General features: G+C 37.7%; 1 protein-coding gene across 1 annotated transcript; it reads left to right on the forward strand.

Annotated features, from left to right (window-relative positions):
* The first annotated feature begins 14,402 nt into the window (after positions 1-14,402).
* On the forward strand, positions 14,403-25,411 carry LOC148878364 (zinc finger CCCH domain-containing protein ZFN-like). Its single transcript, XM_088953562.1, has 7 exons — positions 14,403-15,055; positions 15,420-15,592; positions 16,348-16,401; positions 22,406-22,522; positions 22,705-23,019; positions 24,291-24,566; positions 24,646-25,411. The coding sequence occupies exons 1-7, from the start codon at positions 14,980-14,982 to the stop codon at positions 24,985-24,987; spliced, it is 1,353 nt and encodes a 450-aa protein (XP_088809688.1). The 5' UTR covers positions 14,403-14,979; the 3' UTR covers positions 24,988-25,411.
* The last annotated feature ends 1,712 nt before the right edge of the window (positions 25,412-27,123 follow it).

Here is a 27,123-nt window from a genome sequence, read left to right on the forward strand (position 1 = left end):
ACAGGGATGGGGTGCCCCACCCCATTGCCATTCCTATAAATTGTAATTATTAGTGAAATTAAACAAATAGCTTTTGTAATTATTTTTATTTATTTAAAGTCAACGAAAATTTCATTTAAAAATGACGAAAATAATAGTGGTTATTAAAATTACTACCAATTAATAAAATTAATTTATTAAAAAATATTTGTTCGTATTAAATTAATAATACTTTTTTTTTGTAAATTAACATTAAATGAAAAAATACAATTATTAAAATTTTAAATATTAACAATAACTTTGACTACTTTTAATTAATTAATAGCAAAATTTAATTATTAATTTATCAATTAATAATAGTAAATAAAATTATTCAATCTTTCAAAATTTTCCATGCATCGCACAGGTCCCCGTATTATATATAAGGGGTGTCAATTGGACCAGGTCCAACCCAATCCAATGAATATTTTGGACCATTTTGGACCGGTCTAATTCCATGTTGCATATGACATCTGAATTCTTATCTTTTATCAATGGACCACATATTGGTTTAGTCTGACCTAATCCAATATAAATCTAGTACGAATGGAACAATTCCAATCCAATTGAATAAATACTTTGAACCATTAAGATTGGATTGGTCCAATTTAATATATCTCATTGGCCCGTCCATTCCATCCAAATTGGTTTTAATTTGGACATGGTTCTATCTATCTATCTATATATTATATACATAGAAATATGATCACATCTGTGGGTTGACCCATTTGATGATAGTTGAACTAATTACTCACGGCCCAAATAGAAAATGGTTCAGCTCCAAGGTTCTCAAAACACTGCTATGTTCTTTTGTTGATGCAAGGGAAATTATATGTACTCAATTTACTTATACTCAATATGTAGATTGTATAAGATACAAGTCAACTTACTTTGGCTATGGAAGGAGAAAGGACCATTTGCAAGTGGAAAACATTGCCATGTAACCCATGTTATATATCATGTAAAGTGAAAGGTTTTCTCAAGCATGGGCCCAACTTTGTGGTTTTTATTAAGCATGAGTAAACGTGCACGTGCATTTGCACATGGCAGTATCAAATGATGATGACAATAATAATATTTTAGTGTTTTTAAGAATTCATAGAACAAAGAAAAGTGATCAAAGCATAGTGTACTGGTGGATATATTGCCTTTCAACTCAAAGACCTAATTTCAAATGTTCTTCTAGTTTCTATCAATGTTTTCAACATGTGGTTGAACCATATGGTTGGATTTATTAGTTTGTCAATTGGACACATTTTCTTACTATGTTTTAACCTAAACCACTTTATTGCAAAAAAAAAAAATCATTGACTTGGTCAACGACCAAATGAACTTACTGGTTAAACCACTAACCTATTTAACCAGGAAAATGTGCTATGGTTAAGAGAATAATTCATTTTTCTTGGGCTATAGTTAAGACAATAATTCATTTTTTTGGGTATTTTTAGATATTTCTATCTTTATAAACAATAATTCTCTTTTTTGTCCCAAACATGTTTTTGTTTAATTTGAACAATATATAATATTAATGCATGTTCAAAATTTTCTATTAAAATAATAAAAATTTCTATGTTTTTCTTTATCATTATTTAATTTATGACATAATAAAAATTACTTATTTACCATGAAGAAATGCAATTTCAATATATTGTTTGAATATTGGTTTTAATATTGTGGTCAAATCAATTGATTAGATTGATCAACCCACCACCCAATTCAAGATTGTAGGTCCATTTACCACCAAACCACTTGCCTAAGTGACCTAACTAATTAAACCAGTTAACCATTTGACATGGTTAGTGGGGTTGGGTCATGTGTTAGACATTGATGCTCTTTATTTTTTCTCCTTTTTTTGTTTCATTTCCATAATTAATGAAAACAATTCCCATTTATAACATTTTTTATATGATGAATATATAATATTATAGAATGTACCCAAATTAATTTATAAATTTCTACATATTCTAAAATTTTATGTATTTTATTATTCAATTATAACGTCATGCACTGATCCCTTTGACATGGACAGATAAAGCACTATCCCACCACTTGAATGGAAAAAACATTTTTTTGTTTGATTTTAAATCATGCATTCCATTTCTGTCATTAATAAAAGTACTTTTTATTTTTCACATTTATTTTTTTAATATGATGAATATATAACATTAGAACTGTATCAAAATGCTTTATGCATAGCTTATATTTTTCTTTGAATTTCTACATATATTTTTAATATTTATTACTTAGTTATGGCATCATAGATTGACCCATTTGACCCAAAGTGTTAAACCTACCATCTAGATATGAAAATTGTTATATTTTTAGATTGGTTTTAAAATTTGCATTTCATTTATATCATTGATAAAATAATTATTGTTTATTATACTTATTTTTGTTTATATGATTAATATATAATATTGTAGATGTGTCCAAAATTGTTTCATATTTTTTGTATTATTCTATTTTAAAAGTTTTATTTTTAATTATACATCACATGTTAACCCATTTGACTTGAAAGGTTGAACCACTAACCCACCCCTACTTAGGAAAATGGTTTTATTTCCCATCGGTTTTAAGTTGTATATTCCATGTCCATCATTAATAAAATTATGTCTATTTTATCAAACTTATTTTTTAATATGACAAATATATAATAATAGAAATGTGTCAATTTTTTTCAAATTTCCTTTATTTTTTATATTTCTAAGTTTGTATTATTTATTTATGACATCATGAAATTATCCATTTGACCTAAATGGTTGAACTACTTACCCATCACCTAGATGGAAAATATAATTTAATTTCTAGGTTTATTTTAAAAATATAAAAATTTTATTCTATTATATAATATTTATTGTGTATGAATTTATTAGTGAAATTTAATGATGATAAATGAAAGTATAAATGTTGGATTTAATGAGAGAGAGTGAGATTTATTTAATGATTTAAATGTGAGACTTAATGAGAGGTAATTGAATGTACTTAATGGTATTGTTTTAATTACATTTTCTACCCTCTCAATGGAGATGAATCAAATTCAAGATGAAGGATATTTTAGTAAAAAAATCTAGAAACCAATGCGCCATTTACACTTTTATAAGTAGTATAGATATAGATCGTGGAAAGGAGGGCATTGGTCCCTTGAAGGGACTAAAGTTCAAATAATACAACTAATCTCAACTAAGCTTTTGTCCCAATTATATGGGTCTGTTGGCTACACGTATATGTTCAGCCATTATGCCACTATTTAGTGTTGTACTTTTTTTTGTGCCGATTGGCATTGTTTATAAGTTTTTTTTTATTTTTATTTTTATTTCTTGAATGATTTTTTTGACATCATAATCCAACTCTTAAATGTGCAATACCTAATTGGGATGTATTGAGTTGGTTAGGGGCTTACGACTGTTAATGGACTAGGTATTGGGCCAAGCCGATATGGTCTAATATGAGTCCATTATAGAAGGACCAAGTCTAATTCAATTTGATAAATATTTTGGATTGGATTGGTCCAATTCAATGTCTTATTGGACCATCCTGACTTGTTCAATTTAGTTTTAATTCAAATTGCTCCAAACCAAAACCTGATCCATTGACACTCATACTCTTATATCCTGACAATGGACATAATATTAGTTCAGCTTGACCCAGCCCAATATACATCCATTACAAAATGGATTAGGCCCAATCTAATCCAATAAATACTTTTGACCATTAAGCCTAGATGGGTCCATCTCAATATGTCTTATTGGACCATCCAAAATTGTTCATATTGGTTTTGATTCAAATGGATTCAACCCAACCTAATACATTGACATTTGACACACTTAAGTATGGGGCAAATTGGGGTTGATAATTTGTTAAAAATTGAATGGAGTCGCTATGAAAATTTAGGCCCTATGCAAATCCTTCACCCCTGTCACCCAATTCCCCCATGAAATACAGGTACCCCCATGTTTACATTTTCCCCTCTTTATAGTCTTATTTGTTTTTCAGTAAGTCATTCACCTAGGTACATGCACATATCACAGCAAGTGTTTATTGGGAAATACTTATATGATTAAATGCACTTACTAATGTTCTTTTATTTTCCAAAGTTATATAATGACTATTTTACCATAAAATAGTCATTATTGAAGGGATAATATTGTCCCATCATATGTTAAAATTTCCCATGCCAACAATAAAGTTATTTATTCAAGTCTCATAAATATATTATTTATTCAAATAAATGAGCTGCTCTAAAATCATTCTTTTCCGTAAAGACCATTAATATTGAAACACACACAAATGCAAGTTTTTTCTTTTCCATGGTATCCACCAACTTACCTGCCCCTATGAATGCCCCTAAGTGCAATGAAGGAGCCTCTGATGCTAGCTAAGTTAGCTCTTGAAAGTAGGACAATCACACGAGATATTCCCAATACACACTTGGGATGTGTTGTGGGGCGCTGATGTGAACTCTGCATATCTGTCTCTAAACACAATGTCGTGGAAGCCATACGTGGCCCATGGGGGTAGGGGTGCAACTGGATCAAATTTTGATCCGATCAATCCTATTTTGTTGGATTCAGACCTCCCACTATTCAGATCTTCAGATTGGATTGAATCAGAAAAACCCTTTACCATATGAAATTATTGATTTTACTATTTTACGTAGATTATTTGTAAATGTTGAGTTCAATTTGCATTATCTCATAAAAAATAATTTTCAACCTCAAAATAACATTGAAACAATACAAATAATAAATAATAAATTAGTAATTAATAATTACTAATTACTAATTAATAAATAAAATGATTAAAATAAAAAATAATTAGTAACTATAAAAATATTAAAATAATTGATAATTAATAATTAATAACTTACACATATATAAATAAAATATTTTTAAAAATTAATGAAATAATTAAAAATTATTATTTAATAAAATAATTAATAATTAATGTTTAATAATAATAATAATAATAATAATTATTATTATTATTATTATTATTATTATTATTATTATTATTATAGAGAGAGTGAGAGCGAGAGCGAGAGAGAGCGGCGGAACCAACGCCACCTTGCGACGGTAGTGGCGGTGGGGAGAAGATAGGAGAGAGAGAGAGAGAGAGAGAGAGAGAGAGAGAGAGAGAGAGAGAGAGAGAGAGAGAGAGAGAGAGAGAGAGAGAGAGAGTAGCGCGGTGGTGGCAGACCTGCGGTGGAGCTTCGTAAGTCACCATGAAGGTTTGATTCAAGTTAAACGAAGAACAAAAATATGTAATATTAAATTTTTTTTAAGGCATTTATGTCTTTTATGCACCTCTCAATTACGTCTAAACACATAAGTGCCAGACTATTAAGTTATAATTTTAGATATGAAAAAATATTTTAGATTGATTTTCAGACACAATATCAAATGAGTCTGGTGTCTGAAAAACAAGTTTTTTAGACACTAGACCTCTGAAAAGTGTTATCAAACAAGGCCTAGCCATGTCGATGCTGTGTGGTTTGGGTTGTGAGGCTCGTTATGGACAAGTCTTATAGACATGAATGGAAGTGGTTTAATGGGCTTCCTAGTTGGTTATGTATGAATTGCTTTTGTTATGTTTAATGCATTTTAATTTTATTTCATATAAAGAAAACATTACTATAGTTGAACAGCAGCATATGTTTGAATTTGAACTGAAACTTGCAAATCATGGGAAGCTCTCTCGAATGTGCTGTATTCCTTAAATTTCTATTGAGATTCACCTAATGAATGTCAAAGGACAATCATAATTTGCAAATATTTGCTTTCAAATTTTTAACAATGGTATAAAAGGGTTTTAATTTGGCAAAAACTCCACAAATTTTGTTGAAGCGCGAGCAGCAAAGGAAGCCTTATCCATATGTCTTCAAAAGTGGAAAAATGAGTGCATAAATAAGAAATGCTTTGCATATTGATCCATTCACAACATTGGTTGTATTTAGTTCTAAGGGTGTCAACGGTATTCGAAAATCCAATTTTGAATTTGATATTAGACATAATTGAATCGAATTTGGATAATTCGTATATCTAATCGGTCAAATTTGGATATCTTATTCTTACGAAATAATTAATCGGATTTGAATTCGGATATGATCTTATTTGATTTGATAAATATCCGAATTCAACCGATTACTTAATTTATATATAATAATTAAGTTATATAAATAATTTATATATATTTATATACTTTATATCAATAAAATATTTAGTTTATACATTTATTAATTATCTAAAATAATTAATTAATCAAATTTGAATCAAATCGAATATTCAAATATTTAATTTGATTCAAATTCGAATATTAATTTTCAATATCCGTTGGATATCGAATTGAATTCGGATATCGGATTTTCTAATCGGATTTGAAATCAGATATTCCCTGATCCGATTCGAATTCGATCCATTTACACCCCTATTTAGCTCTTCCTTCACTCAGTTCATCTGCATCTTTAGAGAAGCAAATAAACTGGCAAAATTATTTGTCAACATTGAACTTGTTTTCTAGATTCTCCTTTCGTGGTTGAAAGATGGAGACATGAAGATCTTTGGGTCTTCGCTTCACCTCACCTTCTTAATGCTTCTTCATTTTCATTTGTACAAAATTAAAAAAAGAAACACAAATTTATTAAAATGCTAAAGTTTTTATTGAGAGTTTTTTGGGGATTGTCTCCCCTCTTGCATCTATGTCTACTTTTGGCACTGGTGTGTTTTATGACCATTTCGTTTCTATTCATATGTCATGTGTGTCACATCAGCAAAAAAAAGGTCCAATTCGGATGAGGCTTTCCGAGGTTGTTGGGATGATGTTGTCCGTCGAGGTCTTCCGAATAAGACCTAATCCTCGGTGGAGCTGTCCTCCTGTCTGGGTCATGCTTATCCGATGATGTGGTGCCGATGTGGCCGAAGTGATAAGGTGGCCACGAAGGTGAAACGTGGCACTCGAGGCTAAAGTGTTGTGTGGTGTGTCGTGTAGTGTGTGCTGGACAATGAATGTAGAGAATTTTGTCTTTATTGAGGTAGATCATTGATAGTACATTCTTAGATTCTCAGTATTCCAACTCCTTGGTATGGGCTTTCTATCGAGGTCTTCTAGTAGGTGTCGGATCTGAGGACTTTGGTCACTCTGTACAGTCCTTCCCAGTTGGGTCCGAGCTTCCCCTCTCCTAGCGCGGGTACTATGGCTTTGTGAAGGATGAGGTCGCCTGTCTTGAACTCTCTTCTTCGAACTTTGGAGTCATAGAACTTCACCAGGTTGAGCTCTATGCAGAGTTCTTTGTTGTCCTACTCCTTGTCATAGAACTCGGTCTGAAGAGTTGGCGAGCCTCTTTCTATGGGGATCATGGCTTCGGTCCAATATGCTAGGCTGAAGGGCATCTCTCTAGTAGCTGTCTGCGGTGTGGTCCTATATTCCCAAAGAATACTTGGTAGCTCCTCGACCCACCTTCCCTTGGCCTGATCAAGTCTAGTCTTTAGACCATGCAATAGAGTTCGGTTGGCCACTTTGGTCTATTCATTGCTCTGAGGTTGGTCAATGGTCGTGGTTCGGTGATCGATCTTCAGGTTAGTGCAAAAAGCTTCAAACTTACGATCAACGAATTGTACGCCATTGTCGGTGATGAGAACCTAAGGAATGCTAAACTGGCAGACAATACCTTGTTAGAAGAAGTTCTGGGCATTCTAAGCGGTAATGCGTGCCAACTCAAGTACCTCTTCAATTCCTGGAAGGACCGTTCACATTCCTCGGTCCACCAAAATTCCTTCATCTTCTTTATGGCCTTGAAGAAGGGCAAGCATCTGTCCACAGGCTTTGACTTGAACCTGCTGAGGGCGGCTACTGGTCCAGTGAGGCGCTGCACTTCTTTGTATGTCCGGGGCGACTGTATATCGAGGATGGATTTTATCTTCTCAAGATTAGCTTCAATTTCTCGCTATACAACCATGAATCCCAGAAATTTCCCAGAGCCAACTCCGAAAGCACACTTAGTCGGTTTTAGCTTCATTCGATATTTCCTGAGGGTGCCGAAGACTTCCTTTAGGTCGGCTAGGTGGTGCCTAGCCTTCTTGCTCTTCACTAGCATGTCGTCTACATATGCTTCAAGGTTGCGGCTGAGTTTATCTTTGAATGCCTCGTTCACTAGCCGTTGATAGGTAGCGTCGACGTTCTTGAGGCCGAAGGGCATTTCCTTGTAGTAGTAGAGTCCTCAGTCAGTGATGAAGGCAGTCTTCTCTTGGTCGTTTGGATGCATTTGGATCTAGTTATAACCTGAGAATGCATCCATGAAGCTCAAGAGTTCGTGTTTCGTTGTTGTGTCAATGAGCTGGTCAACCATCGGTAGGGGGAAGTTGTCTTTGGGACAGGCTTTGTTTAGGTCAGTGAAGTTGATGTAAATTCTCCACTTCCCATTGGCCTTCTTTACCATGACTACATTGGTCAGTTAGTCCGGATACTTTACTTATTGGATGAAGCCGACGTCAAGCAACTTCTGGACCTCTTCGTTGATCACCTATCATTGTTCTATGGCAAAGCTCCTCTCCTTTTGCATGATAGGTCGGTAGCGTAGGTCAGCATTCAAGCAGTGAATATGACCTTGGGGTTGATCACTGGCATGTCCATCGTGACCAGGCAAACACGTCGGCATGGTCCTTCAACAATTGTACAAGTTCTGCTTGAAGATGATCTTCTAAGAGGGATCTGACCTGGACTGTCTTCTAGGGTCTTCTTTGGAGAGCGGCACTTGGATGAGGTCTTCAATGGGCTGGTCGTGATGTGTCTTCAGCTCATCTGGCAGGTCTATGCTCTCAGTAGTCAGCGCCTCCACAATTTGGCGCTTTTCTTGGCAGGACATCAGGTAACATTGTCGTTTTGCTCTCTAGTCTCCACGCACTACTCCCACTCCGTATGGGGTCGGGAATTTCATCACAAGGTGGAATGTGGAGACAGAGGCCCGCAAAGCATTCAAGGTTAGGTGACCAAAGATGGCGTTGTATGACGAGAGGCACCGGACGACGATGAAGTCCACCATTGCTGTGGTTGTTATGTCACCATCTCCGATCAGCAACGGCAATGCGATCTTCCCCTTGGGCATGAGGGACTCTCTGGAAAAACCATCAAGGGAGTGTTGATCGCAGTGAGGCATTCCTTGCTGATGACGAGTTGTTCAAAGGCTTCTTCGAAGAGGATGCCGGCCGAGCTTCCGTGTCTACTAGGATGCGTCGAACTTCGAAGTCTGCTATCTCAGTTGTGATCACCAGGGCATCATCGTATGGGGTCTGAACCCCCTTGAGGTCATCGTCGGTGAAGGTGATCGGATCCTCTCGCCTTCTCTTCTGCTCTCCCCCCGGAAGCCATCCCTCTTGAGATCACAACAATGACTCCGGCGGGGGGAGCTCGGGCTGTTTGGCGTGGTTCTTTCTTGGGCTTGTCTTCCTTGATGTCGATGAACCCTCCGAGGTAGTCATGCCTGATCAGGTCCTTGAGGTGGTGCCACAGATCATAGCAATTGTCTATCTCATGGTCATGGTCTCGATGGAACTTGCAGTACTTGTCCCTGTTCTTCTTGTTGTTTTGGGATTTCATCTTCTCAGCCACCTGGCGTAGTTGCGGTCTTAAATCTGCATCAAAATTTTAGACCAAGGTGTATTCAACGGCGTGAAATTTCTATAGGTTGGAGGTGGGGTCCTCGATCTTCGGTTTGGTAGGCGGTCATGTCTCTTGTTGTCTCTGTCTGCCCTTTCTGTCTTGCGGTCATCAGGCTCTCTCCTCTTGTTGTCGTGTTGTTCTTCCTCGCCTCTCAAATGTGTTTGTGCTTCTTCGGCATTGATGTATTTTTAGGTGTGAGTCATCAGCGTGGCCACAGTCTAAGGAGGATTCTTTGAGATTGAGAATTTGAACGGAGAGGGGTGTAGGCCATGCATGACAACTGTGATGGCCACCGATTGGTTTAGTGCTCGGACTTGTAGGGCTTTGGAGTTGAATCTTGCTAGGTACTCTCTGAGGGACTATCCCTTCCTCTGTCGCACCTGCATGATGATTGTCGAAGTCTTCTGGTGTTTTTAGCTGGCCGTGAGTTGCGCAAGGAACTGGCTCTCTAGCTGTTCCCAAGAGGAGATAGAGCATGAGGGAATGGAGGGGTACTACGTCAGAGCCACTCTGTTGAGGGTCACCATGAAAGCTTTGCACATTAGACCTTCGGACAAGCCGCACAACAACATCTGGACCTTGAAGGGTTCAAGGTGGTCACTGGGGTCCATGGTTCCATCATACCTTTCAAACTATGGGGCTCGCCAACTGGCTGGGGGGAGCTCATCCACAATATCTTGGCTTAAGACAGGCTCTTTGGCGGGCTGTTTGCTAGGTTCCTTGGATTGGACCATGAGAGGAGCTGCGCTTCTCTCAGTTTGGCTACTCTTTAGCTTAGTCAGGCATTGTCTGAGTTCCCTGATTTCTCTGTCCCTATTGTTTGGTGCCATGCCCGGTCTTTTCTTTCTTGGGTGCCATTGGATGATCCTTGACCGAATTGGATTCGGCGATGGAGACCGGCGGCTGCTGTGTCCTTTTGCCAAGCCTTTCTTTTGTCGTAATCTGGGCAAGTCGGTGTGTTCTTCTACGGTCGTCACGTTTACGAGACCAGGCCGAGGAGCCTAATCTTCTTGATGTCTGCTGTCTTTCTTCGTTAAACCGCGCCTTACCCTTGTTTGACCAGCACCTTTTGGGGTCCTCAGGGTGAGGATCGGCCGCAGTAAGCGTCGAGGCAGAAGGATGGACGACCTGAGGAGGTTGTGCCATAGGGCCTAATGTCTACATCATCGCCAAGATCTGGTCGACCTTCTATTGCATTGCTTGAAATTGGCAGGGTCGACCATGGCCTGCGGCTAAGGCTATTGTTGAGGCTAGCATTGTGGATTGTGGTGAGAGCGGGATCCCCAAGATGGGGATCGACATGTAGAGTAGTCGGGTGTGTTTCTTGGCATCTTTCCTGCATGAAAAGAGAGTTCAGAATGGCTTTTTATCGGATTCCCACAGACGATGCCAATTTGATGCTATCTGATCCGAGGTGTTCTGAACCAAGGATGCAGTTAGATAGTCCTACCAATAAGACGAGGCTGAGGTGGAAGGATGAAGCCACACAGAAAGATCTGAAACCAAGAAAGAGATTAGAGGCTCGAGGAGTGATTCCTCGTATAGGCACTCTGACACTCGAGTCAGTAAGGAAAGATGGGTGTTGGGTCGAGTAGTTGAGAGCAATGCTGGTCCAAGCAGAATAATAGTATGGAGGCTGAAGAGTCAAAAAGTCCCTTACCTCGAGTGGGGATTGCCTACTTATAGCCAAAGATCCGTGTCCGAATTGGATGAGGCTTCTGGAGTTGTTGGGATGAGGTTGTCCATCGATGTTTTCGGGATAAGACTTAATCTCCGACGGAGTTGTCCTCCTTCTCTGTACGACACTCTCCTATCTGGGTTGTGCTTATCTGATAATGTTGTGCCGACGTGGCCGAAGTGATAAGGCAGCCACGGAGTTGACAAGTGGCACTTGAGGCCAGTTCAACCATAACCCGAACAATTACCATTGGAATTCAGGAAAGGAAGGGTTTCTTGAAACGTCAAATTGACATTTCTTGAATTGCCTGGGTGATCCTGATCAATTTCCCTGTGACATGACACATTGAAATTCGAAAAAGTTGACTACTTTTTGAGATATCACACAATTGTCATTATAAATATATTATATATGAAGATAAATTACTTTAAACACTTAGTTAGCTTGCATCCCCCCTTTTTTTTTGTTTTTTTGGAAAAAAAGGGTGAAAAGAATCACTTGTGAATTGGGGGCCATTGGTGAAACGGAACACTTGTGGAATGCTTCGATGCCAAACAAGCTATAAAGCTATCAAAAATTCAAAACATAACGTGCAATTGATTTTTTGTAATGCTGAGTTGTGTTTTGGTAGACTTGTTCACGGGCCGGGCTTCGGGCTTAACTTTACACTATATCGGCCTCGGGCTTTGGGCTGGGCCATTGAAATTTTGGCAAAAGCCAAGCCCGAGCCCGACCCATGAACAGGTCTATGTTTTGGATGTCTTAGGGGGTATTTGATAACGGGTTCAACATCATATGCAAAGAACTTGTGACTAATCAACCTGTATTGTAAACATGTTAACCAATCAGATGATATTTATCAAAATTCATGGGTGGATTTTGATTGGTTAGGCTCTTCCATTACTATACCTTTCCAGTATCATAGATTTTCCCATTTGACAAAATAATGTGATTGTTTTGTTTTTAAAAACAAAAAATAACTGCCACATCAACACAAACATTAAGCCAAATGCATTGCGGTTTTCTCAAAAAACTTACGAAAAAAGAAAACAAAAAACGCAACGCTGTTGTTTAAAAGAAAAAAAAATCAATAAAACCAAACACCACTCATATCATGGAATGCCCCCTTAACGCTAATTCCATACCGTCGGCAAGTGGTCCTAAGCACTACTTTTAGAAGAGGCTATGGACCAACAATCAAATTTGATATAAACATATAAACAAAAATAAAGCCGTATAATTAAAAACCGAATGAACGATTAAATAAATAAATAAATAAAAAAGGAGGTAGGTAAGCCTTGAATCCCATTTGTAAACGTACCACATCACATGTAGAATGTGGGTTGGTACCTCTAACCAATTGTCTCCAAAAATAATGTGACTGGATTTGGAAACCGGATCTGCTTTTAACACCTGATGCCTCATACGCACCCACATCCTATTACCATGCATTGAGAATATCTCACGTATTTTTAATTATTATTTACGGGAGTTATTTTCAATGCACGGTGAATGTACCTGTGAACAGATCCCACTTCATTCGGATGACCCTCGTCATTAGGTTTTACTTATTTGAGTTATTTACAATCAACCACCATATATCAAGGAGTAGTGGCACTTACCCCAATCAAAAAATAAAAAAGAAAAAAAAAAACTCTGCTCCCACCATTAGCATTTTATGTTAATTTCATACTCTCTCACATGTTTTCTCACATTGAGAAATAATCAATGATCGGTTCATGCCGCCTTGAATAATTTAGTAATTTACTTTCATTGCCTATCTTGTTAATAGATTTGAGGACAATATTGTGGAATCTTAAGTTGAGAGCGGGTTTTCTTGACTTGACAAAATAAATATGGGGGGTTAATTGTTACGACCCCTTAGAATTCTTTACTCTTCTGACATATACGAAATACTTGGAAAGGCATGTCTTATTTATATAAAAATGTTTATGGATCCTATTGATCGGGAGGAAAATATATAATACTGATGATTGTGATCATTTGACACTTGGTATCACGAGCCTCGATTCGATTTGGTCACGTGTATGGCTACCGATAAACAAATACCAAATATATATCACAGTTTTTGTTGTAAATAGACGATGCCCAAACAAAGTCAGAGGAAATGATAGAGTGCTCCCTAGACCTACTACGTGTATTATCAGCAGAGCAGAGCCCACCTTACACAAAATCCCCGTTCTCAAGCAGAGATGACATCGGACGGTTGAGAGTGAGAGAGAGCTATCACCCGTGGAAGCGCTCTTAAGCCTTAGCAACATGAAAGGACTACTTGTTCTAAAAACACCAAAAGGGATTGGGGCGAATGGTCGATGATCTTCAAGTCCGTTGATCTCTTAAAATGGCCCCGCAAAATGGACGGCCTAGATTAAAATACGAAAGCACGTTAAAATTAAATATCGAATCTCCTACGTATAGCTAGACGTATAGTGTCATACAAGGACTCTATGCCCACAACAATTCTACCCACGCCTACCCATAAAACACTATTTCCGTAAATTAAGAACATCTAACATGTAAGAGGATAAGATGTTCTCTATATATGATTGCGATGTTATGTGGATAGGAAATCCAGACGCTATACGAGGACTGTAGAAGACCACAATGTCCAACAATAAAGGAGGGAGAAGCATGAGTCAGGAAGGCATTAGAAATAGAAGGGTAATTATGTAATTTCGAGGAAAGTTTGTCTTCTCGTCTTCCGCACGTCTTCCGGGCGGCCAGAGGTAGGGAGGTGCTCGGAGGACCGAGGGCGCACAAATCGCCGGGGAAGTATCGTCGCAAGGGAGTGGTGACTGGTGACCGTGGTGGGGTCCGGGGGACCCACTTAACCCCAAGGCCGCTGGCCGCCGCGTGGTTTGTGTGAAAGGGTTCTGCGGGGCCCATTCTATCTTACATCCAACGGCTTACAACTGCTTACGCAAGAGCAAGAGGTTTCGCGCTCATTTACGGTGGGGATTTGTTTTTATTAAATGAAATGTAATTTCCAAAAAGAGAAACTATAATTAATTAAAGTGTATAAGATTAATTAATTAAGGGGACTGATGTTTAATATTTAAGAATTTAAGTGCAGGTACCCGAGAATAGAAGTTGGAACTTGGAAGGAAGAAAGAAAAAGGAGAACCCTTTTCATATTTCGGGCACTTCCTTTTCTCTCTCTAAAAATAATAAAAAGACACAAAAGGATCCCCAATTTTCTCGACTTTGAATCCGAAATAAAGCGAAAACAAAAGAAACGGGAATCAATCAACTGATCTTTTCTTCCCAATCTGTCATCGGAACATCAATGAATAGAATATAGGTTGGTTTCAGTAAGTTATTTCCAATTCTTCGATTTCTCCTCTTCCATCTGGCGGTCTTCCGGCTTGAATTGGTGGTAATTTAGTAAAAATCGAGTGTTTTGGGATTGCTGATGGAATGAGGGATCGATCGTTGCTAGCTGGTAGTGTTTTTGGTGAAATTGATTGAATGCTGTTTCAAGGGGAAGAAATTTGAAGACTTCTTTTCTTTCCTTTTTTTTTTTCACGATTTCCCCCCTTTTCTCTTGAGGGGATTGTGGTGATTTAATCGTTCTAGTTAGTAGATTGCCTAAGGGTTTTAGTTCGTTACCGATGCCGGATAATTGGCAAGCTCAGAACAATGGTGTGTCTACTTCTTTTAATAATGCCTCGGCGGATAACCTTGAAGGTAACTTGATCTCTCTCGCTGTTTCTTTTTCTTCTCTTGATACCTGATCATTACCCTGTTATTGTTTAATGGCATTGACACCATAGTAAGTTTATTTTGGGTTGATCTTTAATTGGGTATTTTCAGTTGGTTTTATTTCAAACATTGATTGTTTTGTTAAGTCCGGAATGCCATAAGCTGCTTAGAGCTGTTATTTGACTTATTTCTGTTGTTTGATTTTGGGTTTTATTTTGTGTCTTTTCTCCATTTTGTTCTTCTAATGGAATGGGCTGCTCTTCGGAATAGTTGGTTCGGATGCAATGCATTCATGATTGAAGCACTAATTGCTGCAAATATATTGATTTTACATTCTTATCAATTGTAGACAGCATGTGGCGCTTGAAAATTCAGCCTCATGATAATCAGGAGGGTGTTGCTGCTAACTCCAGTCCGTACCCAGATCGCCCAGGTGAACCTGATTGCATATATTATTTAAGGACAGGGTTATGTGGTTATGGAAGCAATTGCCGTTTTAATCATCCTGCTTATGCTGGACGGGTAAATACACATTCTTGTTTGATAAGTAAAGCATATTTACTATATGGCCGCTGTCTATTCAATTTACAGTTGTTTGTCTAGTATGGAAATTTCTTGAAAATGCTCTATTTTGGCACTTCTATATCTTTCACTGTTATTGTGAAACTGTTCGAAATATTTGGATTTAATGGGGCTTCATTTATTGAGAGGGTGCTTATATGTTTTTTTTTTTTTTGATAAATGAATGCAATTTTATTAAACAAAGAAAGAATGTAGAATCAGCCCAAGAGGAGGCATGGGGGGTGTTACCTCCCCCCTAGGACTGAATAATATGCACATAAACACACATAAGCTTGAATTACAATTATAAAGTAGCCCAAAACAGATCTCCCCTTGATACCTCTTGTTTAGCCAGAGAACCAGCCATTGCATTTGCCGATCTGCTAACCCACTGAATCCTAAATGTCATGTTTCTTGTCAGCCAGTTTATTCTTTAAAAGATCCCTGTAACCCCAACAAACTGTTTCTGGATTTGTCAGACAGCCCACTACTACATTGGAGTCCCCCTCAACTATCATGTTTTCCACTCCAAGTTGACTAGCCAGCTGTATGCTTTGTACCGTTGCTAGTGTCTTGGCCCTTGTAGAATCACTGAGAAGGTGCTTATATGTTATGGTTTAAAGTCTTCAACTGGTGATCCATTTTGGGCTTGCTTTTCTTTTTCAAAACTATATCATGCTCCATTACAACAATTTATAACCATTTTGTTTGTACAGGCTGTTCAATACAGAGGTGAACTACCAGAAAGAGTTGGACAACCTGATTGCCAGGTATATGATCTTCAAAAGTCGAGATTGTTCACATCACATCACATGCATTTTCTTTGGTATTTTGAGAATGAAATCTGATCATTATATTGGGTATATTTTGTAATTCTATGAAAAGAATGAGTTGGTTTGCCATCTTTTGTACTATTCACATTTAAGCTAATTCTCCAATTCCTATGATTCCCATATTAAAATGGTATGAGAAATTAAAATATGAAATTAAGAAGCATTATCTCTTCATAGTATATGTAAACAAAATGAGTTGATATGACCCATTTTTATTCTCTTTATACATATTCCAAAAAAGAATGAAAAAATTTCTTTGCTGTCAGTCTTGGTTTGGTGTCATGAGAGATTTTAACAAATGTTGATCTTTTGTCTAACTTCAGCATTTTGATGGTTTAGTGGATTATCATTACTAGCTGTAAATCCATAATCCCTCTCCCTGCAAATTTACTTTGCATCACCTTAAACCAGACGAAATATGGTTAGAGAACAAAAGGAAAAAGTGGTGTAATTCTTTGCTGTGAGTCTTGGTTTGGTGCCATGAGAGATTTTAACAAATGTTTATCTTTTGTCTAACTTCAGCATTTTAATGGTTTAGTAGATTATCATTACTAGCTGTAAACCCATAGTCCCTCTCCCTGAAAATTTAATTTGCATCACCTTAAACCAGAGGAAATATGGTTAGAGAACCAAAGAAAAAGTGGTGTATGTAGTGAAAGTTCTGTGTATGGATTCTGCTGTGCTATGGACACCAGTTTTTATCATGATGCCCATAACTAAAAGTACTTCCTTTTTTGTTGTTAGCTGAATAATTTGTAGAAGTACACTAAATCCTAGGATCTTTCATGGGGGTGGGGGATAAAAGGTGGATGCATCATCGTAGCACCTTGTGTACTACTGTTGTTGAACTGTTGAAGGCATCTCATAGTTTTATGTTTATAGGACTTCTCAAGTAGTACTTTTTTATATCATGTTTGATTGGGGAAACCTGTGTGATTCAATTGTTGACCTAAGAGGTGTGGTCATTTCCTTTTTATGGGTTTACTTGGTCTGTGTGCAAAAATGCGGAATTATAGTTATGAACCCATTTGAAATGCCACACTTAATTCAGATATGAAGGGAAAGGTAGATGCTATAGCGTAGCACCTTGTGTACTACTGTTGTTGAACTGTTGAAGGCATCTCATAGTTTTATGTTTATAGGACTTCTCAAGTAGTACTTTTTTATATCATGTTTGATTGGGGAAACCTGTGTGATTCAATTGTTGACCTAAGAGGTGTGGTCATTTCCTTTTTATGGGTTTACTTGGTCTGTGTGCAAAAATGCGGAATTATAGTTATGAACCCATTTGAAATGCCACACTTAATTCAGATATGAAGGGAAAGGTAGATGCTATAGTGTATATTTCTTTCATTACAGTGTGAGGTGAACTCTAAATGGAGTGATAGAAGATGATCTTAGTCTGAATGACTGTATAAAAGGTAGATGCGATGGTGTATGGTTCTTTAACCACAGTAGCAGGTGAATTCTAAATGGAGCTGAAGAAGCTGGCCATGGTCTATATGATTGTATTCTCTTGTGACGATGCTTTGGCTAAGAGCAAAAGTCAAAATTGGGTTGTTTTTCTCTTTTAGAAGATGTGCTTTTCAATAATTAATAGTGATATGCATCCTCCATCAAAGGGATTTTCCAATCACCATCCTTTTGTTTTATCAAAATTTTCCAACAGAATCACCTTTTGTTCAAGACACAATCAAGTCTCTTATTACCTAAGTTAACGTAATGACTTGGCTGGGTCTTACATAAAAGGAGGCAATACCACGGTTTGATTCTTTAGTATTGGAAGCCAAATCAATTCAGCTGAGCCTCCAAGTTGACTGCTGAATTGCCGATCTATGCTTCTTCCAAACATTTGAAGGAGATGTACTCAGCTGGATAAGGACTGTGCTTCCCACGTCTTGGTGTAATGTGGTCAAGGCATATGCCTTACTCATTGCACACTTTACATGGTGGATAATGTAAGCAAACATTAATTATAAAAAAAAAATGTAAGCAAACATTGAACTTTACAAAGGGCCATTGCTCAATGTTTGTTCAAGCTATTTAGGGCCTTGGGAAAACTGGATATGGACCTAATGTTTGGCATTTTCTTGCACGAAGTGGCTGCTCTTAGACATAAACCCATGTCCTCAAACCTGTCAACTGGATATTTTATTGTTACAAAACTAATCAAAGAGGTTTTGGAGGGCTATCCCACTGCTTCTTTTCAGCTTTCATGGATTCCAAGGCATGGAAAGCTAAAAAATAATGTTTGGTGTATGGCACAGAGAGCCAGAGGTGGCTGTTTCTCAGCCACTTGAATGGTTCTAACCCCAAGCTTCTTTTTCTAGCTTTGGCCCAACTCTCCATGTTTTTTCCATTTAAAACATTTTATGCAAGACAAATTATCCTTTTCTCTCTTCTTTACATTAAATTTCATTGCTTTTATGCCACTGTTATTTTTTTTAAGGGCAAAACCTCCCAAATGCTCATCAAACATTACTTGACTCTTTCCAGCTGCTTTTGTTAAGCAGTTTAACTTAAGTCCTCATAGACGGGGTCTTGAGCTTTTCTACTAGTGTATTGATTAATTTCCAAGGGCACGTTTGCAAGCTGCAAGCTTGAAGTTCCTAGTGCTTATCGCATTTCTTAACCAAAATTGAAAGTGGCTTTTAGTTATCATTTCTGCATCCATGGGCAACGGGAAATCTAGAAAAGCAGGTCAGTTTTTCTTTGCTGTCTTTTGTTATTTAATTGGTTCATCAAAATATCTATTCGATTGAATTTTCTGTGTATCTTTGTTGCAATTGCATTGCTTGCCACTTAGTGACTAGAAATCTTCTAAAGCATGCAAGTTTTCTGTGTTAATCTTTTGCTTTACCTCTTAGTGTTACTGATTGTGGGCTCTGGTGTTACTTAATGTGTCACCTATTCTATTCTACAAAAAATATTTAGAAATAGTGTTAAAGTATATTAAGACAATGAGATGTAATATTACTAGATAAGGTGCAAATATATACAAAAGCATGTTATTTTGAAGTAATGTTTCTTGAAAAGCTTCTTTATACGATGCCTTCTTTCATTTGCTTTCCACGATCTTCTCTTTCTGCCTCTTAGGAGGCCCACTTAATTTTGTATCATTAATATGGTTGAATCCTGACACTCTGCCCTTGTTTGCACTAATCATGTGTGAATTCACCAACCATATTTAGCATGAGGTCCCATAGTGTATGTTCTTTGTTGATGACAGTATTAATTAATGGAAATTGTTTTCAGCAAGAAGGAGAAGACAAAAGACAAAATTAATATTTATATGTTAGGTCGACCAGATTTAATATTTATATTTATATGTTAGGGCGATCAGATTTAATATTTATATTTATATGTTAGGGTGACCAAAGACAAAAAATAAAGAGGAAAAGACAAAAATGCCCCTGCGGCATATAGTACATATTTCAACAGAAATAAAGAGGGATTAAATGAAAAATTAGATTTATGGATAAATTTAATAGAAACAAAAGGTTTTAAAGTATGACAAACAAAATATATGCAATGTAAATTTAATAATAGCAGGAGTCGTTAGATGGCTTATGGAGGAAGATCATAGTGGGTAAGTAAGGGATTCAGAACAATGGATGGGATGCAAAGATTCCTGATTATCACATGTTGCAGCCTTTGGAGAGGTATTTGTATAACCTTCCCCATTTTGTGAAAGGTTTGAAATACAATGTGGGTGATGGAAGCAGGGTCAGGTTCTGGAGAGACTCATGGTGTGCTGAACAACCTTTGCAGGTTTTGTTTCCAGATCTATATTGGTTAGTTTGTAATAAGGAGGCATCAGTTGCTGATTTATTTTTTTTATTTGGTGTGATGAAATTTTGTGTGAAGTCCTGCCTTTAGGAAGGGTTTGAGACTTCGGAACTGGGGCAGATCTCAGACATGCTGTCTTTGATTCTTAATCAGAAGTTTGATTTTCAGGTGAGGGATTTGAGACTTTGGAAGTGGCATAGCTCTGGTTCATTATCAGTTAAATCCTTCTACAAGAATCTAACTGGAGGAGACCTAACATCCCCTTTTAGAGAGTTATGGGGTAAATATGGCTCCCTCAAAGGTAAAGTTTTTTACTTGGATGGTGATGTTGGACAAATGTTAATCTATGGAATATTTGATTAGAAGGGGTCTGGTGCTGGACAACACTGTGCGTGCTCTTTGTGAAGAGCATCTGGAATTTTCTGGTCATTTGTTCATCCACTGTAAATTCACCAGCAGGTTGTGGACCCACTATCAATCCATTATTCAATGGCAAGGGTGTCATCCTAAGTCTGTTGCTGAGCTGTTGGCTGGGTGGTGTATTCAAAATATGAGCAAGAGAGGCAGGTCAGCTTTGGCTTCCCCTGGCTATTATCTGGATTACATGGTTGGAAAGAATGCTCAGCATTTTGACAAACAAGAAAACTCAGTAAAATCTTTTTTGTTTTTGTTTTGATTAGAGGACATGCTCTCTGATAGTAACATGTACAGTGGAGAGTTCTGCAATTCTTTTTTGCCTATAATTTTTTTTTTTGGCTTGTTAAGTACCCTGTGAATTGTTATACAGAAATTCATTGTACAAGGGTGTTTATAGTGGAGTATAATGAAATGTCTTTACCTTTTTTCAGAAAAAAAACTAATAACAGGAGTGGAAATCAGGGCATCCTTGGGAAGAGATATCTCAATGTAACTCTTTCATTACAAGGGAGAGATTGAGGAGGATGTTACTCATAGTTTTTTTTTTTTATTTTTAATTTTTTTAATTTTTCCTTTTTTTGTAGAAGGTAAGTAAAGTTACTCATTGTTAGAGTAGGATAGGATGGGCAAAGTGGAGGGCTGCATCAGGAGTCCTTTATGATAGGGGAATACCACATAGTAAAAGGCAATTTTATATGGTAGTTGTAAGGACAGCAGTGTTGTATGGACCATGGAGCAGAGTGTTGGATAGTCAAGAAACAACATGTCCAAAAAAATGTGTAGTAGAAATGCAAATGTTGAGGTGGATGAGTGGTAAAACTAGAAAGGATAGGATTAGAAATAAACTTATTTAAAGGAACCTAGGATTAGCTTCATTGGGTGACAAAATGAGGAAAAGTAGTAAGAATCAAAAACATTAAAAAATGAGGAAAAGTAGTCTATGATAGTTTGTTCACAAGCAAAGAAGAACATTGGCAACACCAATGAGAAGCAATCTGTTACAAGTTGAGGGGTCTAGAAGATCTAGGGGCACTGGGGCAGAGCAAAAAGGACGTAGGTTGAAGTAGTGAGAAATGATTTAAGGGCCCATAATTTAAGAATGGATATAGCATTAAACAGAGCAGAATGGTGGAACAGGATTCATGTAGCTGACGCCATATGGTTGTGACAGGGCTTAGTTGAGTTGAGTATATGGTCATTTCCCCTTTTGTGTGATTCCTAGAGGTTAATGTGCAGAATGCTGGACATGTTGTGCCCCTTGAAGCAGGGTAACTCTGGTTTACGGCTGTAAAAGAGGAAGTGATTGTAATAATTTTGTTTATGCAAGAGTGCCATGTATTTAGAAATGTGGCATATTTACAATCAATGCAATTCAAACAGATAACAATTAGTGTATGCTTATAATAAAGTTTGGACCTTGAGATGTTGTATTTAGAATTTTTTAACTCAGTTGATATGGATATGGGTGGCTTCTCATGGCTAACACGATCCTTCGTTCTGTTTGTATGGTGTTTATATCATGACAATTAGTGTATAATATTAAGTACTCACCATTTCTGAATAATAGAAAAGCATTTCTGAGAAAATACTAGTAAAATAATGAAAAGAGTGGTTGTTTCCATGTAAATAGTTCTTTTAACATTTCTCCTCTATGTCGGGTTTTATACACAGGAAATTAGGCTCTAAGGAAACAATCTTTGTAATTGGTGCTTCTCTGCCTTTATGTACTTTGCAGTATTTCCTAAAGACAGGAACTTGCAAATTTGGAGCAACATGTAAATATCATCATCCACGAGACCGGCATGATACAGCACATGTTCTGCTAAACATTTTAGGTCTGCCTATGCGTCAGGTATTTACTACTTTTTGATTTTATATTTTTCATCATCCATCCGTGATATGGTGGTGCTTGCTTCAAATGGTTGATGTATCTGGAACGGATTGGATTGTGATGTTGCATCATTCTGATTTTTTCCCTTCTAAACTCCAAACAAGGTGATACATGCAATTTTGACAGTAGTTCATTTTTAATAGGAAGAAAAATCGTGCCCATATTACATGCGAACTGGGTCTTGTAAGTTTGGAATGGCTTGCAAGTTCCATCATCCTCAGCCTGCAACACTTGGACTTGTATCGCCTATAACCGGACCCACTGCCTATGGATCTACAGGCTCATCAGTAGCTCCTCCATCTGGTGTACCCTATATAAGTGGAATTCCAGCTTGGTCTTTACCGAGAGCACCATATATTTCCAGTCCCCGCATGCAAGGTCCCCAGGCCTACATGTCTGTTGTTCTTTCACCTTCCCAGGGCATCATACCTGCACAACAGGGGTGGAACACTTATACGGTCAGTAAGTTTCTTCAATTGAATTGCATATTGATGTGGTTTTCTGCTTTCATGCAAATTTCATACCAGAATTTGGATGCATCTTTTTTTTATAGAACTTTGGCAGCACTATATGTACCCAATGTCCCAATAGAGGATCTAATTGAGTTCGTTAATGGAGTGGAAACTCTGATTACTAAGGTGTCAACTATTGTTTTTAATGTCTGCACAATGAACATACATAATTATTAATCTGTTCAATCAATAACTAATAATATTTTCTCCTATCATTGCTGATCAAAAAAATATTGTCCTGTTATCCTTGCCAGCAATCATTGACATGCTCATTGGGTGGAAAGCTTTATTTTGTTCCATTTCTTATTTCACTTATAAAAGCAGACCAAATTGTCTGGTTGACCAGATAAAGTGGGGAACTGACAACTGGGCCTGGATCTGCTAGAAACAAGATGTGTAACACAGGCTAGTGCACCCAATCAGTAATAGACATGTCAGTTTCTGGTACATCTGGTAACAGTACAGATCACTGATGTGCTTATTTTTAAGGAGTTTTAACTGTACAGTCCACCCATAGGGTGGAGCTAAGATTTCTAGGGGTGGGCTGAATCCTGACCATGGATTGATGCCAAATCCATGGGCAGGATGCGGTTTACAGGGGGGGCTACTAGTAGATTAGGAGGTGGCTGTAATTTCAGATTTCTGAGGGGAAGTGCAGTCCACTTATCCCTTTTTTTTTTTTTTTTTTTTAAATTTGGTGTACTGGCCCATGTTACATTTCTTGTTTTTAGCAGACCCAGAGTCCTGACAATCATTCCAAGTCTTTCTGGATAAAGGACCAGTTATGCTTCAAGGTAGAACCCAGGTAAGTCATGCAGTTTCATAGTTAACCATGCAACCTAAGTGGTTTTGAATGAACCATTGATTTTGGAATATTCTTATAATGTTTGAACTATAAAGTTAAAAAAAACATGGGAGAATAGATATGCGAAGGGGTGGAAAGAGATTAATATTGGACTTCTTGACATGGTCTACCACCGCAAGCACTTAAGAATTGACCCAAGAATTGGTTCATGGTTGGACTGTAGTCCCATGACATGCTTATCTCTGTTTATCAAGATCTAAGTTGGTTGTGATAACTATTTTTTCACCACTTATTAACACAATTTGCACAGCAGCAAAACATTGTTAGACCATTGAAATATCGGTAACTTATTTGACCTGTTTGGTACTATATAGTTATGCTATACGTATTCATATTTTCATTTGCCAATCAGGGCACCTTGAGCCCCATTTCTTCTACCAGTGTTCTTGGATCCAATATTGCCTACAACTCCAAACCACAGGGTGAGTCAGGTTCAAGTGGACAGGTCCAATTATTGTCAACATCTGTTCCACATTATCCTGAGAGGCCCGACCAACCAGAATGCCAGTATTACATGAAGACAGGAAGCTGCAAATTTGGGCCCACTTGCAAGTACCATCATCCAAAAGAGAGAATTGCTCCCCTAGCTACAAGCACTCTTGGTCCGCTTGGTCTCCCCTTGAGACCTGTAAGTTGCATACCTAGTCAATCGTATTATTGATCATATTGGTTTTGGTGCCTCACCTCATGTTCTTTCTCATACGCAGGGCCAAGCTGTATGTACGTTCTACACTTTGTATGGGATCTGCAAATATGGTCCAACTTGCAAATATGATCACCCATTGGGAGCATATTTTAGTTACAGCATGAGTCTACCTGCTCTGTCTATGCCAGATCCAACTCTTTTCCCTTATCAGAGAAACTCACCAATGGCCCGCTCAGCAGAAACTTCTCCTTCTAAGTCATCAAGGTTGCCTGACAGGAAGCCCGAGGTTCCCACTACCAAGCATCAGAACCCAGATACAAAGCCTCCGGAAAGTCCACCACAACAAGCAACTCCAACCCAGACTTCACCTACTTCAGAACTTCCACACGATCAATCCGATTAAAGCTTTTCTTGTTGATCTTTGTTTTGTTTTTTTTGTTTTTTGTTTTTTGTTTTTAATTTTGTGCGTAGATCATTTCAAGGAAAAATTTCGCATGTGTGCCTCGCTTTCCCCCTTTTCACCTGCGATTCTGTGGAGTGGGTAGGCTACAAAATTCACATGGTGGGTGAAGGCAAGAGGCATGGAAGGCTTTTCTTTTTTGTGGTGAATAAAATGCAGGTGAAAATGTATGTTTTCTTCTTTAATTTCTTTCTTTTTTCCACAGATGATATTTATTTGTCTCCATAGAGTTTTTTTAGTTGTTTGATATGATGGATGGTACGAAGAATGAGGAAGTTTGGCATGTTCATTAGTGCCACCTTTTTCTTTCATTGTTTTAAACTTTTACGTGAACTAGTTAGTCAATTTGGTAGCAATGTTTGTCCAACTCGGCATGATTGACTTTTGTTCTCGTTGAGATTACTGTGGTCTGTGGAACCTAACTTGTCTCCCTTGCTCACCCAATTGATTAATAAAATCTTTCACGTGTTAGAACGGTAATGTTTTGTGGGGGGAAAAGATGAATATTAGAAATTTTGGTTGAAGTGAGGAGATGAGAAAAGCATTTAAACAAAATAATCCACCGGAATACAGAGTTACCTCCAACCACAACCCCCGATTACAGCCGCTGCTAAGGTAATTATAGAGTTATTGGATGGCCACCTGCCGCTTAGAAAGTCCTACAAATGGAAAATTTTTGGTTTTCTCCTAGACTGGCAGCTCGGTTTTAACGAATCACTCTGAAATGCGGTGCTCATCAACTGGTTTTATGATTTTATCATTCGTATCATCAGCTGATTCAGCAATTTTTTTTTTTTTTTTTTGAGAGTTGAGAGCTGGCTTGCAACCATTGTGAAGCAAGTAGAGGTATGGATTCTTTGGGTCCCTTAGGGAGCGATGTTCCGTTGATTTCCAAACTCAACCTAACGTATGGAGGAGTTATGGACCTATGACCATGTGCTAGACGACAGGGTCGTTGAGTTTTACTTTTGCTCCTTTTTCTTTCCTTTCATGCTCTTCCTAGCGCATCCTGTCCCTTGGGCTCTCGTTTGGACGATTACGCACTTTATAAAATGAGCATAACTGCGTAATTCAAAGTAATAGTATGCATGGTTTTTAAAACCGAACCGGTCAGGGGTCCGGTTACCAGTTCCAACGGTCAGCCTGTTCTGACAAAAAAATAAAAAAATAAAAAAATAGAAAATAGTTAAAACGGTTCGAACGATTAATCGGCCGGTTCAGTGGTTTGTTGATCAAAATCAATGGTTTTGGGGGAAAATGGAACTGGTCATTACCGATTCTCGATTTTTCTGATCTAACTGTCTGGTCCGGTCTGATTTTGAAAACCATGAATGGAACATATTGAATTGGACTTGACTACACATAATGGTCAAAAGTATTTATTGGATTAGAGTGGATTGGACCTGGTCCATCCATAATGGATTTATATTGGATTGGGTTGGATTGAGCCAATATCTGATACATTTATAAAATATAAGAATACAGGTGTCAATGGACCAGGTTTGGGTGGAGACCAATCTAAATCAAAACCAATTTGGATAGATTGGATGGTCCAGAGTCCAGGCATTAAATTAGACTGATCGAAAATGGTCTAGAATATTGGATTGGGCCTAGTCCATCTGTAATGAATTCATATTGGACCGGATTGAATTGGGTCAAATCTGGTCCAACTGACACCCCAAACTCAACCCAGACTCGTAGAGCACGATGTAGCAAGAATACCCTATTTCATTTCTCATGGATCCATTCTTCTCTTGTCAACCTACGAGCTCTTTCTCACTCTGTGGACATGAAGACTGATTGGCAAGAATGCATGGTGTACATTTTTTGGGCTCCTCAGGCCCAAGCTTAGCATATTTAGCACAAATTCTCTCTCTCTCTCTCTCGTCACCTTAAACATCTCCCATGTTAATATGGGGAAATGTTGAATGTGGCTTTGGTTACATGTGGCACTTAAGTCTTAGATGGCTGTATTAGGCGCCCCACCCAACACCACCCATCAAGTTTAATTCTGATCTGTCCGTGTGTGTGTTTCTGTTGGGGGTATTCTTATTGCTTAATAGCAGCCTGGTTGGGGGT

Source organism: Nelumbo lutea, chromosome 1, assembly GCF_056320005.1.
Source record: "Nelumbo lutea isolate HS-2025 chromosome 1, American lotus-T2T, whole genome shotgun sequence".
Taxonomy (NCBI): Eukaryota; Viridiplantae; Streptophyta; class Magnoliopsida; order Proteales; family Nelumbonaceae; genus Nelumbo; species Nelumbo lutea.